The sequence below is a fragment of the Rattus norvegicus genome, chromosome 9 (assembly GCF_021556685.1).
Source record: "Rattus norvegicus strain SHRSP/BbbUtx chromosome 9, alternate assembly SHRSP_T2T, whole genome shotgun sequence".
NCBI lineage: Eukaryota > Metazoa > Chordata > Mammalia > Rodentia > Muridae > Rattus > Rattus norvegicus.
This window is the reverse complement of record NC_141542.1, coordinates 63414046-63428524: the sequence shown is the minus strand read 5'-3', so window position 1 is coordinate 63428524 and position 14479 is coordinate 63414046. Positions and strand designations below refer to the sequence as shown.

Below are 14479 nucleotides of genomic sequence, written 5' to 3'. Positions count from 1 at the left end.
TAAGAAGACTCAAGATTATTGTTCAGGGCTATGTTCATGGAGTTTAAACGGAGGGATTGATTACTCAGGAGCAGAGTTTGAGTGGTTCTTCATTTTGATAGATTAGATACTCATTTTCCCTATTGTGTATGTCCCCTTCCATAATGCATCTGCTTTAATCCCATGCATGCCCAATTTTGTGTAGGCATAAGATGGTAAATAGGGGATTCTCCCAAAAAGATCATTTGGGCAAACACTTTTGTTAAGATTACACGTGCATCCAAATGAGATCAAACTGAATCAGCCTTTTTTCTCTTGGGAATATATTTGAATAAAATTTGTCTAAATTTGATTGTTACAGGGCCATTGTTCAGAGATTGAAGTACATATGGCCCCCACAGGTGGGGGAGGGAGAGAGTTCTAAGGTCGCTAAGTACGTTTGTTTGGAGAGGGATGTGTGTGCAGAGTGGGTAAAGGTAAAGGAACTAGACTGCCAAGTGTATATTACAAGGGAAGGTGTGTGCGTACTCCAAAACAGGCGGGAGTTCACCTGTCATTTCTACTTGCTTGCCTCAGGCTGACATGTAGTTTTCTAATCCTTCATACTGAGGCCATACATATTTTCAGCTTTCTTGTCTATAAAGTCCAGATAACCATGCCAATGTATTAAATGTGAATTATGTTAGAGCTCTTGCTGCAGAATTTGACAAGTATAAGTGATTCAGTAGAACATAGCCATTACTAATAGTAGTTCTGTTACTATCAATACAGACTGTGAAGAGATCATTGCAGAGTAGTGTAGGAAGAGTGATAGTAAGGCACTGGTTGTTAGCGTGTCCCATCTTCAGACCACTACTTTTTCCTCACTCCACATCCAAGTCAGCCATCAGTTGTTAGAAACTTAACCCTCAAGTACTACTTGACATAGTTTTCTCCTTCCTTGTCAATTTAGTTTAATCCTCCATTTGCCCCTTGCCTAGACTCTTCAAATTTAAACAATTCCCTTATCACCGCGTCTCCCTAATCATCTGCATTCTCTATACAAATTAAAAGACGATAATAAAACATGTTCTTATTAACTATTGGAGAATAAGACCACAGTTTTACTCATTTGTCTTTATTGTTTAGCATAATTTTTATTGAAAAACTACCAAAAAGGCATAAAATGGATATAAGATAGGAGGAAGAAATGAATGGGAGGAAAAGACTTGAATTCAAACATTCAAACTCTCATTCCAGTCAAATAAATATTTTGATGTGGGAAAATAAAAAAACAGTCAACAGATTGTTCTCTGGTGTTTTGGAGACATCACAATCTGTGGTGGTCTCTAAGAATCAATACTGCAGCTAGAAAAGTGAAGAAGCTTTAACTTTGGTGGCGTCAGTAAGAGTGTTACTAAACTGAACATTAAGTGTGGAGACAAAGGTAGAATTGATGTTAAGGGAAGTGAAATGACTCATTAGTAAAGGCCCCTCCTGACCTGAGTTCACTCCCTGGAACTTCACGTGGTGGGAGGAAGACACTGTCTCTGCAAGTTGTCTTCTGAGCACCTGTACATTCACCAGCCCTCCCATAAGTAAATAAAAGTGTAACTTACATATTAGATTGTTCAAAATGAGCCGTGAAATTCAAATGACTCTGACAATACTATTGCTACTAACAGATGAGAATATCAAATAAGTATATTTCATACAGTTTTTAAAATTTATGACTAAATGCACTTGTTGAAATAAAATGATTTTAAGTTTTCATTTCCTGAAAAAAAAAAACTCTATATAAAGTAGTAACTAAATATTTATTGAATGTTGCCATAGAGATTATCCCACATGATCTTGCAGTGTGAAGTATTTTATGGAGATGTGTTCAGACCAGAGGTAAACTTTACAGACCATGTGAGATTGCTTCTCAGATCATAAAGCAGAACAGGCTACTATATTTGTTGCCGGCTGAGTTCCACTGGCTGTTCTCTCCGTGCTAGAGACTGAATGCAAATCCCTGGGTATATTACACAAGTGATTTACCACTGAGCTTTATTCCCAGCCCTCCCTGCTTATTCTTAACATTTGGGTGATCATTCGCTGGCCTTCCTAGACACTGAGCATAAATTCCCAAACCTTATTTTAGGATTGCAAGCTATCTACTGTCCTGGTGTGACCTCAAGTGCCGTGTGTTTAAAAATAAACTCATCTTCACAAAACTGTCTTCATATTTCTCACTGTTAGTATTTTCTTTTTCTCCCAGTCATCCCTACCAAATATGAGTCATCTCTGATGCCTGGGCTCCTCATACTGTCCTATCGAGTTTAGTATACAGTTACTTCAGACAAATAACTCTTGCACTAATTTCTGAAATTCTCTCCTCAAAAATATTGATTTGAACTAACGGGTTAGCCGGTCCTTTCTTTGTCCATGACCTCTTTGAAAGGTTTCAGAGTGTTCTTCTGGTGATATCATTAATGAGAAGTAAACCACAGGGGTTTTGAACACAGCATGAAAAGTCTGCAATAGTATCGAACTCTTATCAGTCTTATACAACGATTCATGGGGAAAATGCCTTCAAATGTAACATTTCCTTTCCTAGTCTTTTAAAAGCTGTCTCTCTTTTGTTTGTTTGTTTGTTTCAGAACAGGTGGGATTGTTCCTCCAGTCGCTCAACAGCTTCACAGAGAAAATATTCAGCGAATAGTAGAAGAAGCTCTTTCTGCCAGTGGGGTCTCCCCAAGCGACCTCTCAGCAATTGCAACTACCATCAAACCAGGACTGGCCCTAAGCCTGGGGGTTGGCTTATCCTTTAGCGTACAGCTAGTAAATCAGTTTAAAAAGCCATTTATCCCAATCCATCACATGGAGGCTCACGCGCTGACTATTAGGCTGACCCACAAAGTAGGATTTCCTTTTTTAGTTCTTTTGATTTCTGGAGGCCACTGCCTGTTGGCGTTAGTTCAGAGTGTTTCAGATTTTCTGCTCCTCGGGAAGTCCCTGGACATAGCGCCAGGCGACATGCTTGACAAGGTACTCTTCCAGAGGTTGTTCTCCTTTCCTTCTGTTGCCTCTTTCCAGCCTACAGACTACTCATCCAGGCAAATAAGAGCATTACATAATAGACTTAAAAAACTATTTTTAAAAATCATTGCCAAAGGCTTGGTGGAGGTAGCAATGTAGACTTCAAATTCAAGGCCCAACCTTGGCTTCAAGGCAAGCCTGGGTCATGCAGCAATGTCTTGTCTTAAAAATCAAGAGTTGTGACTAAGCGTGGTGGGGCACATCTTTAATCCTAGCACTTGGGAGGCAAGAGGCATGCGGAACTCTGAGTCTGAAGCCAGCCTGGTGTACATAGTGAGCTCCAGGACAGCCAGGGCTCCATAAAGAGGAAAACAAAACAATAACAACGAAAAGCCCTAAGAGTTGTAAGAACTTGAACTCTTTTTCTTTAGATAGGTGTCATTCTGTGACCCGTGCTAGACTTAAAACTCACAATGATCCTCCTGCTTTAGCCTCCCATATGCTGACAGTGGTGTGAGTGACCACTATTGCCAAATAAATTTAGCCATTTAATGAAATAATAAGAATTTTACATTTATATGTAAAAGCTCAATTAGTTTGCAGGTATCAATATATATTTAGTCAAACACTTCTTGTGAAAGTGTTTAGGAAACTAGCATGCTGCAAGAATATAAAGGTATTCAGAGATTTAGGGACAGCATGTGGGAAGCAGAGGCAGGTGGATTGCGGTGAGTTCAAGGCCTACTTTGTCTGCATGGTGAGGTTAAGACAAACTGGGGCTACATATCGTGAGATCATACGAGGGAAAAGAGAAGATTAACATGGAACTCAGATGCTCAATGTTAAGTGCTTTATTGCTAAACATCACAACAACTTTTAGTAGTATGGAACCTACCGCCATAGATAAAATGATAGACAGATGACTCACTTGTTTATTGGGTTTGAAGCAGGGTTTCTCTGTATAGTCTTGGCTCTGTAGACCAGGCTGGCCTCTGCCTCACCAATGCTGGAATTAAAAGCATGGGCCACTACCAGCCAGCCAGATTCTTATTTTTAAAGTTCAGCATTAAATAACCATCTCAACTTTAATTTTCCAATCCCAGTACAAGAGACACTAGAGAAGCAGTACTTGGACCCTGCTGGTCAGTTTTCTGGAGAGAAGAGTTGCCTGATCCCTGAAATTAGCAGACTCCCTATAGTCATCCAGGATTTTAGAAGGAACTCGTGAATTCATTATCTTTATATCTTACAGTTTTCAAATGTGTATCCTAGGATGGAGATACATATATATATATATATATATATATATATATATATATAATTTTATATTGTATCTTTATTTTCTTAATGTCACTTATTACATGTATTGACTTGTATATTTTGAACCATCCCTATATCTCTTCTGGTTTGAAACTGACTTGGTCAATATTGGATAATTTTTTTCTTAATAATTTATAGTCAAAATATATTATATGAAAAAATTTTAAATGCTTGTTTTTAATAGGTGGCAAGAAGACTTTCTTTAATCAAACATCCAGAATGTTCTACAATGAGTGGTGGGAAAGCTATAGAACATTTGGCCAAAGAAGGAAATAGATTCCACTTTACTATCAATCCACCCATGCAGAATGCTAAGAACTGTGATTTTTCTTTTACGGGACTTCAACATGTCACCGATAAGCTAATAACACACAAGGAAAAAGAAGAAGGCATTGAGAAGGGGCAAATCCTGTCATCAGCCGCAGACATTGCTGCTGCGGTACAGCACGCAACAGCGTGCCACCTTGCGAAAAGAACACATCGTGCTATTCTGTTTTGCCAGCAGAAAAATTTGCTATCTCCAGCTAACGCAGTATTAGTAAGCTTTGCCCTCTTCCCTTGTAGTAATAGTGTACGTTCCAGTTTGGTTTCCCCAGGAACCGGGTAACTTCGAGGTTAGGATGAGTTGGTCCTTGGCTCATACTAGACAACGTAGAACAATACAGAATGAAAACAATATAGACGTAACATCTTTATGGGGCATATCTACAGCCTGTATAAGAAAAAAATCCCAGGCTACATTTCTCTCTGAATTTTATTGTACTTTCTGAATAGTAAAGAAATCAGAATGACCACTGTGGTTACTATTTTTAGTAAAGTAGACTGCCATCTTCCTTCTTTTAATTAAATCCCTTTAAATGTGTTTACAAGTCTTGATATTCTTCATATTTAATAGATCTTAAATCTTACTTTGAAAATTATACACTAATGAAATATATACATTTTGGAAATTGAAAGTGGAATATTAAAAATATTAATATTAAAGATAACGGTTTCTTAAGAGCTGAGTAGCTCAATGACTAACAAAAGCACAAAATGCAGTCTAAAATATTGGTATATTATGATTGCAAATGTTGCAGAGACACTTCTAGTAATAAGGAAATACCTTAAATGAATGCATGTTGGCATTAAAATTGTGATTAAGATTCCCAAATTTCTATTATGCAAATCTATCACTTATTATATAACCCCAAATGTCATAGTTTCTTGTTGGGCGAAGCTGGTTTTGTTCCCCAGTTTTAGATAACAGCCTGGTTTATAACTATATGTGACAGCCATTAATACTCATCGTCCCAATATTTTCAGGTTGTGTCTGGAGGTGTTGCAAGTAACTTGTACATCCGAAGAGCATTGGAAATTGTAGCAAATGCAACACAATGCACTTTGTTGTGTCCCCCTCCGAGACTGTGCACTGACAATGGTATCATGATTGCATGGTAAGCCCAGGATGTATGTGATTTAGTTGTGTTTGTGTGACTAGTCATCTCCTACTCAGTTGTCTTTCCTTAAATCGTAAGGCTATTGATGTTTTTTCAATAATTTTTATCATTTAGGAATGGAATTGAAAGATTACGTGCTGGCTTGGGCATTTTACATGATGTAGAAGACATCCGATACGAACCAAAGTATGTAGTATCATGCTTATACAAACCATAAAAGAAGTAGATGAGTATTTTTATATATATATAAAGTTTTTGTTGAAGTTCTGGTGGTTCTTTAAGGAAGATTAATGGTTTCAATGAATGTAGTTGATAAATAATTGATAAATATTTCCGCTATAGATCCAAATTATAAAAATATTAACAAGCTATATATGAGTTATGGCCTATTTCTGTAGGTCATGAATAAAGATAATACATTGTCTTATTTCTTACCAGGGCTGGAGAGATAGTTTCGTGGTTAAGAGTTCTTACTGCTCTTACAGAGGACCTGGATTCTGTTTCCAGCACCCACACAGTGGCTCACAGCCCACTTAACTCTGGTTCTAGGGGAGCCAACATCCAGACATCCATGTGCTCCTGCACACAGACGGTGTACATGCGTACAGTCAGGCATACATTAAATATTCTTAATGAGAAATCATCTCCATTTGTGGTACTTTTGTGATGTCTAACATTATCTAAGGACAGTTAGTGTGTTAGCAGTCTTCAGGGAAGCTTAGAGATAACATTCAGGTAAGAGGCTGGGTTACAGATGTGATCCTACAGGAATAGAAGAAAATAAGCCAGAAGGCAACTGTTCACTGTAAGCTTTGTTTCCTCTCTCAAACCGTAGTTCCAAGAGCAAAGATCTTTAATTTGGTATCAAGTTCCGTCCAAGTTAGTCAGGGAATAATAGAGGACAATTACGTTTCATAACTTGACGGGGTTATATTTGACCCTTGTTTCTTCTGACATTTTGAACTTGTCCACACCAGAGAGTTGTGCTGCAGGAACTACCAATTGCTACTGTGGATTGTGAATAACCAGAGTTTAGGGTAGTGTCTCAAGGAATCACTTCACATGGCAGCCTAACATCAGATGATACTGCCTGGTCCAGTTGTTCCCCCTTGTAGCAGTGTCGAGGCTGGACATGATGGCTCTGTTCAGCTGTGGTCAGCTTAAAGTCTTACCTTGAGCAATATCCTAGAAAAGTGGAAGTCTATGGTTTCACTTTACTTACTGAGGAAGAATAGACAACATGAGAGAGAGGTGAAAAGCTCTCCAGTCTAAAAGTGCAAGGGAAAGTTGAAAAGGACAGACCAGCTTGTGAACTCTGAAAAGTCATGGAGACCAAGGGACCCGTGAAAATATGAACAAATGAAGACTCGCTATTTTATGTTAAAATACTGATACCATTTTGTAAAATGTTATTGTCTATGGCATCTTTTGTTGTTTATGTTTCATTTTAAAGATTTTTTTTATTTGTAGTTTTGTTGTTTGATAATTTGTGAAATCCAAGGCTTTACAGGCGCTTAAAAATATACTCTACCATTGAACCATTTAACTACATATCCCTAGCGTTCATTTTGATGTAAGCTTACTAATTTACAGTACTTTGAAGCAGTAGAATTTGCGAGTATACCTCAAAATTAAGGTTTCTTAAGAATAAGGTATTGTGGGTTGGGGATTTGGCACAGTGGAAGAGCGCTTGCCTAGTAAGCGCAAGGCCCTGGGTTCGGTCCCCAGCTCCGAAAAAAAGAAAAGAAGAAGAAGAAAAAAAAAAGAATAAGGTATTGTTATGCATTGCTCTGGTTTGTATATGTGGAAAGATGACCACCTGTGCTCACTCTTCATCACTCCCACTGTTTTCCAAACTACAAGCAGGTGATATGCACAAGTCCTGATAGGTTATGAAGCAAGTATAAAGTTATGTGACCTCTGATCTTTATGCAGATGTCCTCTCGGAATAGACATATCCAGAGAAGTTGCAGAAGCTGCCATAAAAGTACCACGATTAAAAATGACACTTTGATTTGTGACTGTAAAGGTCTCTACAGGTAATATTTTAAACAATAAAATTAAGTTTTAAGGTTTTGGTATTATTATGTTAAATATATTCATTAGGCATCAAAATTTTTATGTGAGTGTGTGTGTGTGTGTGTGTGTGTGTGTGTAGTCTTGGAGGGGCACATGTATGTGCAAGTGAACCCATGCATGTGTGCACACGGTAGCAAGGAAAGGTTCACAATCCAGGTGTCACACTTAGGAATGCTGTCAGTCTCCTTTGAGTCCAGATTTCTCATTGTCTTGGAGCTTTGCTAATAACACTGGAACAGACTGCCCAAGGAGCCCCAGGGAGCCTCAGGAATCCTCTGTCTCTACCACCCAAGCACTGGAATTATAAGGTTACACTGCCATGCCTCCAATGTTACATAATTTCTGGGGATTAAACTTGGGACTATATTTGCAAGGTATGTCCTTTACCTACTGAGTTATCTCTCTAGATCCAAGACTCTTTAAACAAAAAAGTTCCTTTTCTTCCCAAATACAATAATAGTTGCATGTTATAGTTTTGCAAAAGAATAGCTTTTTTATTATTAAAAAGAAAAAGCAATGAAATCAAAGGATGAAGGATTTACTAATGTTGGCAGGTAGAGAAAGAAAATCCTCAGGGAGAAAGTAGTAGTTCTTGTCATTCCTGACCTTTTGTCATGGATTCGATATCTTTTCCCCATTTCTCAAATTAGAAGAATAGAAGTTAGCTTTTGACTACAGTACACTGACTTCTTTTTTTTTTTTTTTTTTTTTTTTTTTTTGGAGCTGGGTATTGAACACAGGGCCTTGCCCTTGCTAGGCAAGCGCTCTACCACTGAGCTAAATCCCCAACCCTACACTGACTTCTTTAATGTATTTAATTGTATTTACTAAGATGAAAATAAATGAGATGAGAAAGGTTTGTTTGAAACTTGGTGTTACAGACACGAAGTTTGCCATTGGATTTTTTTTTCTGAGTAAAGTAACTTCATACTGTTTGGGGCTATAAGTACAGTGCATCTTGGGCTAAGGAAATGGCTCAGTTGTTAAGCGTACTTTTTATACTTTTGGTAAAGGACCCCAACACCCACATGGCAGCTCAAAACTATCCATAACTTCAGTTCTAGGGAATCCAACACCCTTTTCTGACCTCCACAGGCACCAGGCACACATGTGGAAGACAAAGATTAAATTTAAAAATTAGTAATCTCCATTTTCTTAAAGCTACTTATATCCACTGACTTTGCCACTAGATGTTCATATGTCCCATATGTCCTCTGCACTCAAACACTTTGTTAAATTTGTGCACTTTCTAAACTCTGGTAACAGGTTTTATTGAAAAGCCATAATGTAAAGATAAAATTTAGCATAGAAGAAAGCCTTCTTCAGGTGGCCCACTTCATAGCATGCTGGCCTTCAACTCTCTTGATCCTTCTGCCTCAGCATTTCAAGAGTAGAATTACAGCTGTGTAGCCACCATTCTTGATTCGAATGGAAACATCTCTAGTTTTAGTCCTGTTTTAAGCTAACTTTCTTCTCAGAAAGTTCCATAAATACGTTCAATTTTGTTATGCTCTCCTATTTTCCTTTTAAAAATAGAGTGTCTGGAAATAGCCTTTCCTCACAGTACCTCTGTGTTCTTGGTCATTAGATTGCTGTTGGAAGACATGGTGAGAGTGAAGAAATAACAAGTAAAAGCAACAACTAGTTCCTGAACTCACGTCTTACATTTGGATTTGCATTTTGTATGTAATTATGAATTAACTACTTGTAGTTTCCTAAGGATACTACTATCAGTACACATAAATTATGGAAGAAAATTTACCAAAATATTTATTATGAATACATTCATTTGGGACAGCCTCACTCTAGCTCAGGTATGTGTAGAACTCACTGTACAGCTTACACTGGTTTGAATCTCAGCAAACCTCTCGCATGAATCGCCCAGATCTTTGGTTAAATATGGTTCCACCCGGTAAAGCTCAGGATGTTATCTTGACGCTTTTCTTATCTATAATCTTGAAACAACCAAATGATAAAAAATAGTCTATGAATTGAGGACATCCTCCGCTTAAGGTTCAGGGAGCTCTCCAGAGGCAAGGTAGAACATTTGTTAGAGCCAGCAGGTATGAAAATGGTGGCCCCCAGACACAACTGGACTGACGCACATATGACCTCAGGGATGTGGCAGCACACACAGGGCCCGCACAGTCTCAAGCCAGATCGGGCCGTAGTCCTCAGATATGAGAGTGGACATAGACTCCCATCTCTAACTAAGAAGCTGGCGTAACTGACATCTTCTTGCAATGAACAATTTTTCTCCAATGGAGTCTCACTGGGTATATAAACCCCACATAAGGCTAGGTGGGCCTCATGCCTTAGTTTGGACATTTTTTGTTTTGTTTTGTTTTACTGGTCTTTTGCTTGTATACTGTGGTTTCCACTTTTGTGCTTTTATGGTGTGTATGTTTTGTGTTCTTTTAAATTCTAGTTTGTTTAGGGATTTTGTTTTCCAGATGCAAAGAAAAGGTACCCCTTGTAGATAATGGGATCACTCTAGTTTCCGTGTATTTGAATTATTCTCCCCGTGTACCTTATGGGCAGTGATTCCCGATACTCCTGTGAATATTTAGACACTGTACACTTCGGGTCTCTCAGAAGTCTCACACATTGATAAGTATTTGACAGCTGAAGTGTTGTAAGTGTTAATATGTGGGCTCTTAACTCAGCATATCAACTCAAAAATGTTTCTAACTCTTGAGACGTATTTTAGATATATAGATACACACACACACACACACACACACACACACACACACACACACATATATATATATAATATGTATTATTCTACTCATGACAGTTGATAAATATTATAGGTATAAGTACAGGCATTCTACATAGAAATTCTAATTTTTTTCAGGCAATACCTGACGTGCGGTTAAATTCCATATGAAACTCTGGGAAGAAAATCTATTCAGTATTAATATAAATAACTTCCATTCAAACAACAACACAAATTTCATCCCCTGAAGATGCTGTGTATTTTTACCGCAATAAATATCTGCTTTGAGAAAGACCAGTAAAGAATCATTTCATGTTTCAAATGCCTTTTGCTTTTAATTATTAGCTTTCTGCAGGCTCTGGGTTGGCATTCTGTTCACCTTTCCCAAGGTTTTTCAAAAACACTATTCTTGGTCTTGATACATTTATGATATCTGATGAAATTCCAGATGAAAATGAAAAAATGTTGTGGGAAACATTGGTCTTGTGTGTTGTTCTGAAGAGCCCCATGAAGTTAGTTGCAGGTGGTATTAAAGTCAGAGAATCTCTTGGCTGGATTTTAGGTCTTGCTTTTCTTCGGTGCTCTTTCCCTGTAAATAAGAAGCCATAGTTAAACATCTCTCAAATCAAATCAAGTGCCCTAAGTATAACCTGACTGCTTAATTAAAACATATATTGTCTTTCTACAGATACTTTTGAATAAACATTCCTTTTCTCTTTGTTTAAAGGAATTCCGTTTATGTATAGGGGGGGGGAGAGAGAGAGAGAGAGAGAGAGAGAGAGAGAGAGAGAGAGAGAGAGAGAGAGAGAGCAGTGTGCGTGGGTGCCCACTGATGCCGGATGAGGGTATCACCTTCCCCAGAGCTGGAATTACAGGTAACCATGAACTGTATATGGATGCCGCAAATTAAACTTGGCTCTTCTAAAAGATCAGTATTTGTTCTTAAGCACTGGGCCATCCCCCAGTCTTACATTCTTTTCACTTTTCCTGCTTTCTTTCTTACTGGTTATGTCATAGATGCTTAGCTAGGACAACATACACCATCAATGACCCTTTTCTAAGGATGCCAGATTAATAAACATGTGCATAACAGTAAGTAACCTGTGTTTATTTCCTATTCAATACCTAATAAGGGCTTGGAGAGGTGACTTAGCCATTGACTGCGTATAGTGCTCTTGCAGAGAACTGATTGATCAGTACCCAGCATCCACATCAAGCAGTGCACAACTTCTTGTAAATTTAACTCTACTAGAATCTGACCCATGGCCTCTTGGGCATCTGTAGTCAGACCCGTTCCTTCCTCCCCCTATGGAATTAAAATGTATTTTTAAAATTAAAATAGAAAAGAATAATATTGTAAGATCTAAATTCTGATTTCCTTATACCTGGACTACCCAACTTTCAACTACCAATTAAGTCAAAAAAAGTCAGGTATCAATGAAAAAAATGTGGCCATTGGTCTACGAATTTTTAGATAATTATACATGAAAATCATTTAAGACATGGTTATATGGTGCCTTATTTGTGTTTTATGTGGAGATAACAGAGAAAGATCTTTTTAAAAGTTTGTGTGTATGAGGGCAGAGTTAACAGACAACTTCTGGGAATTAGTTCACTCCCACCACATAGGTTCTGATGATCAAACTTGGATCATTAGGCTTGTTGGCAAGTACATTTACCAGCTGTGCCATCCTGCCAGAGTAATCTGTGGCAACTGAAGATAGTAGGAAAGACATTGAATGAAGAACATGTCTTCTGTATGTAGAGTTACAAAACAGAAGCTTACAGGTATGCTTTCTGGAGGGTTGTCTCCACATTTTAAATTTTTAGAGATTAGATGTGCTGGTTGGGGTTTGTTTTATTGACACAAACCTAGACACAACTGAAAAACATGGTACCAACATTGAGAAAATGCTTCCATAACTCTGGTCTGTAGGCAAGCCTATGGCCATTGTCTTCATTCATGATTAATGTGGGGGTCCTGTTTTATGTTGCTGGTGTTACCCCTTGCTACATACTAGGATATATAAAAAAGGAAAGTAAGTAATCTGGCAATCAGCTCGTGTCCATGGCCTGCATCAGTTCCTGCCTTGAGATCCAGCCCTGTTCTTCTGGCTGATGGGCTGTAAGCTGTAAGTTGAAATAAACCTTTTCAACCTAAGATGCCTTTGTTCGTGGTTTTTGTTTTATCATATCAGTAGAAACCCTAAAGCAGAATTACGGAGTGCTAGGACTAGCAGGAGTTAAAAAAAATAACAGAAAATTTAATTATTACCTTTTTTAAAGATAGGAATTACAGATGGTCCTCCATTCTTCTCCAGGCTACAAGGGGGTAAAATAACAAATAATAAATGAAGACATAGTATACTCAGAAAACCGTGGATAAATAAAGATTCCAGGAGCCATGTTCAGGGACCTAATGATCTATGCCATACATGTATAATATTGCCTGCAGCTACCTTATGTTTGATCAGTTACTCATTTCAAATATTAAATGTAACTAAAATGGAACATTGTGTTTGAAGTAATGGGAAGAAGGTATGGTTTGAAAAGGAATGGCCTACATAATCTCATTGTGTGAATGCTTGGCCTGTAAGGAATGGCTCTGTTAGGAAGTGAGGCTTTGTGGGAGGAAGTGTGTCACTGTGGAGGAAGGCTTTAGTGTCTTAAATCTTCAAACTATGCCTGGTGACACAGTTGCTTCTGCTGCTTGCGGATCAAGTTGTAGAGCTCTAAGCTCTGTCTCCAGCACCATGTCTGGAGCAGCCCTGTCTCCAGCACCAAGTCTACCTGCACACTGCCATGCTTCCTACCACAACACTAATGGACTAAACCTCGGAACCGTGAGCCCCAGTGAAATATTTCGCAGTAATGGAAACTCAAAGACAGGACTCATACTGGATTTTAAGGAAAACAGAATTAAACAGGAACACATTTTCCATTTCCAACAGAGTTGTGGGAATGACTACAAAGTATAAATCATTTGTATGAAATTTATGAAAGAATAAAATTAACTTGTTATTTATCACAGTGTCCAGATTGTGTTTTTAGATTTTCAGTTTTTAAAGGATTCTTTAAATAGATTTATCTTTTTCTCTACTGAAATTAATTTATATCACCATAAAATACTATTAGGTATGATTCCCTTCTTATAATAATAATAATATATCATCAGTAGCTCTTTTCCTCTATATGAATGCCTTCCTACCTGGAAACACTCATAATTCAGCTCTGTATGTAGAAGCAGAGAAAATAGTTCACAATAAGGCTTTTTTTTTTTTTTGCAATTCCCATTTTAAAATACTTGGGTTATAATGAAATCATAAAATTGAGAAAATCATCTGAGAAAAATGCTTAAGAGAAACTGTAACTTCAGCCACTGTGTCTGTTTTAGCCCTGCTTCCTTCCAACAAGTTTGGCTTGGCTATTGGTAAATCTGGGAAATCCATCTGCAGTGAAGATTATGTCTTCCTGTTTAGTTCATAGCTCTCAAAATATAACTTTAGGGGAGTGAATAGACTCCTGGGAAAGGTATAAAATTTATCAGTTTCCCAAAAACTTCTAAAATTGAAACAATCCTGCCTAATCAGGATCCCTAAAATCTGGTGATTGTCCTGTCCACACCCACATTTCTATTACTAAGTTGGAATTAAAGTAAGTTTTAATTTGGCACAAAAATGACACATCTCTAGGTCCAGCTACTGAGGAAGCAGAGGAAGCGGGGGTGGGAGGGTGAAGCTGGGCAACATAGCAAAGCACTGTATTCAGATAAATAGTGTCCCTGTGATTGGGGAAGATGACTGACTTTGGAGGTGGCACATATCTGGCATGTCAAATGAGTGTCATCACTTTGATTAGGTTAGAGATACTGTTGACAAATTATCTTTGGGCATGCGTGTCTACTTTTATCAGGAGTCCTATGACCCCTGGAACTGTA

General features: G+C 38.0%; 2 protein-coding genes across 17 annotated transcripts in view; one reads left to right on the top strand and one right to left on the bottom strand.

Moving 5' to 3' along the window:
• Nucleotides 1–10864, top strand: part of Osgepl1 (O-sialoglycoprotein endopeptidase-like 1) — a 34572-nt gene extending 23708 nt beyond the window's left edge. For 2 of the 9 annotated variants that reach the window (XR_015628600.1, NR_172073.1), the window contains 7 exon segments: nt 2604–2991; nt 4487–4840; nt 5608–5738; nt 5856–5927; nt 7677–7780; nt 9409–9634; nt 10681–10864. Coding sequence is in view for 3 of the 9 variants with exons in the window: in NM_001394068.1 (NP_001380997.1) it covers nt 2604–2991; nt 4487–4840; nt 5608–5738; nt 5856–5927; nt 7677–7755 (1024 nt within the window). In the remaining 6 variants the exon portion in view is untranslated. 9 annotated transcript variants of the gene reach the window in all.
• The window catches only part of Ankar (ankyrin and armadillo repeat containing), a 76453-nt gene continuing 72824 nt past the window's right edge, over nt 10851–14479 (bottom strand). For all 8 annotated transcript variants that reach the window (XR_015628848.1, XR_015628849.1, XM_087567269.1 and 5 more), the window contains 2 exon segments: nt 12818–12864; nt 10851–11131 (listed from right to left, as the gene is read on the bottom strand). Coding sequence is in view for 6 of the 8 variants with exons in the window: in XM_087567269.1 (XP_087423395.1) it covers nt 10884–11131; nt 12818–12864 (295 nt within the window). In the remaining 2 variants the exon portion in view is untranslated.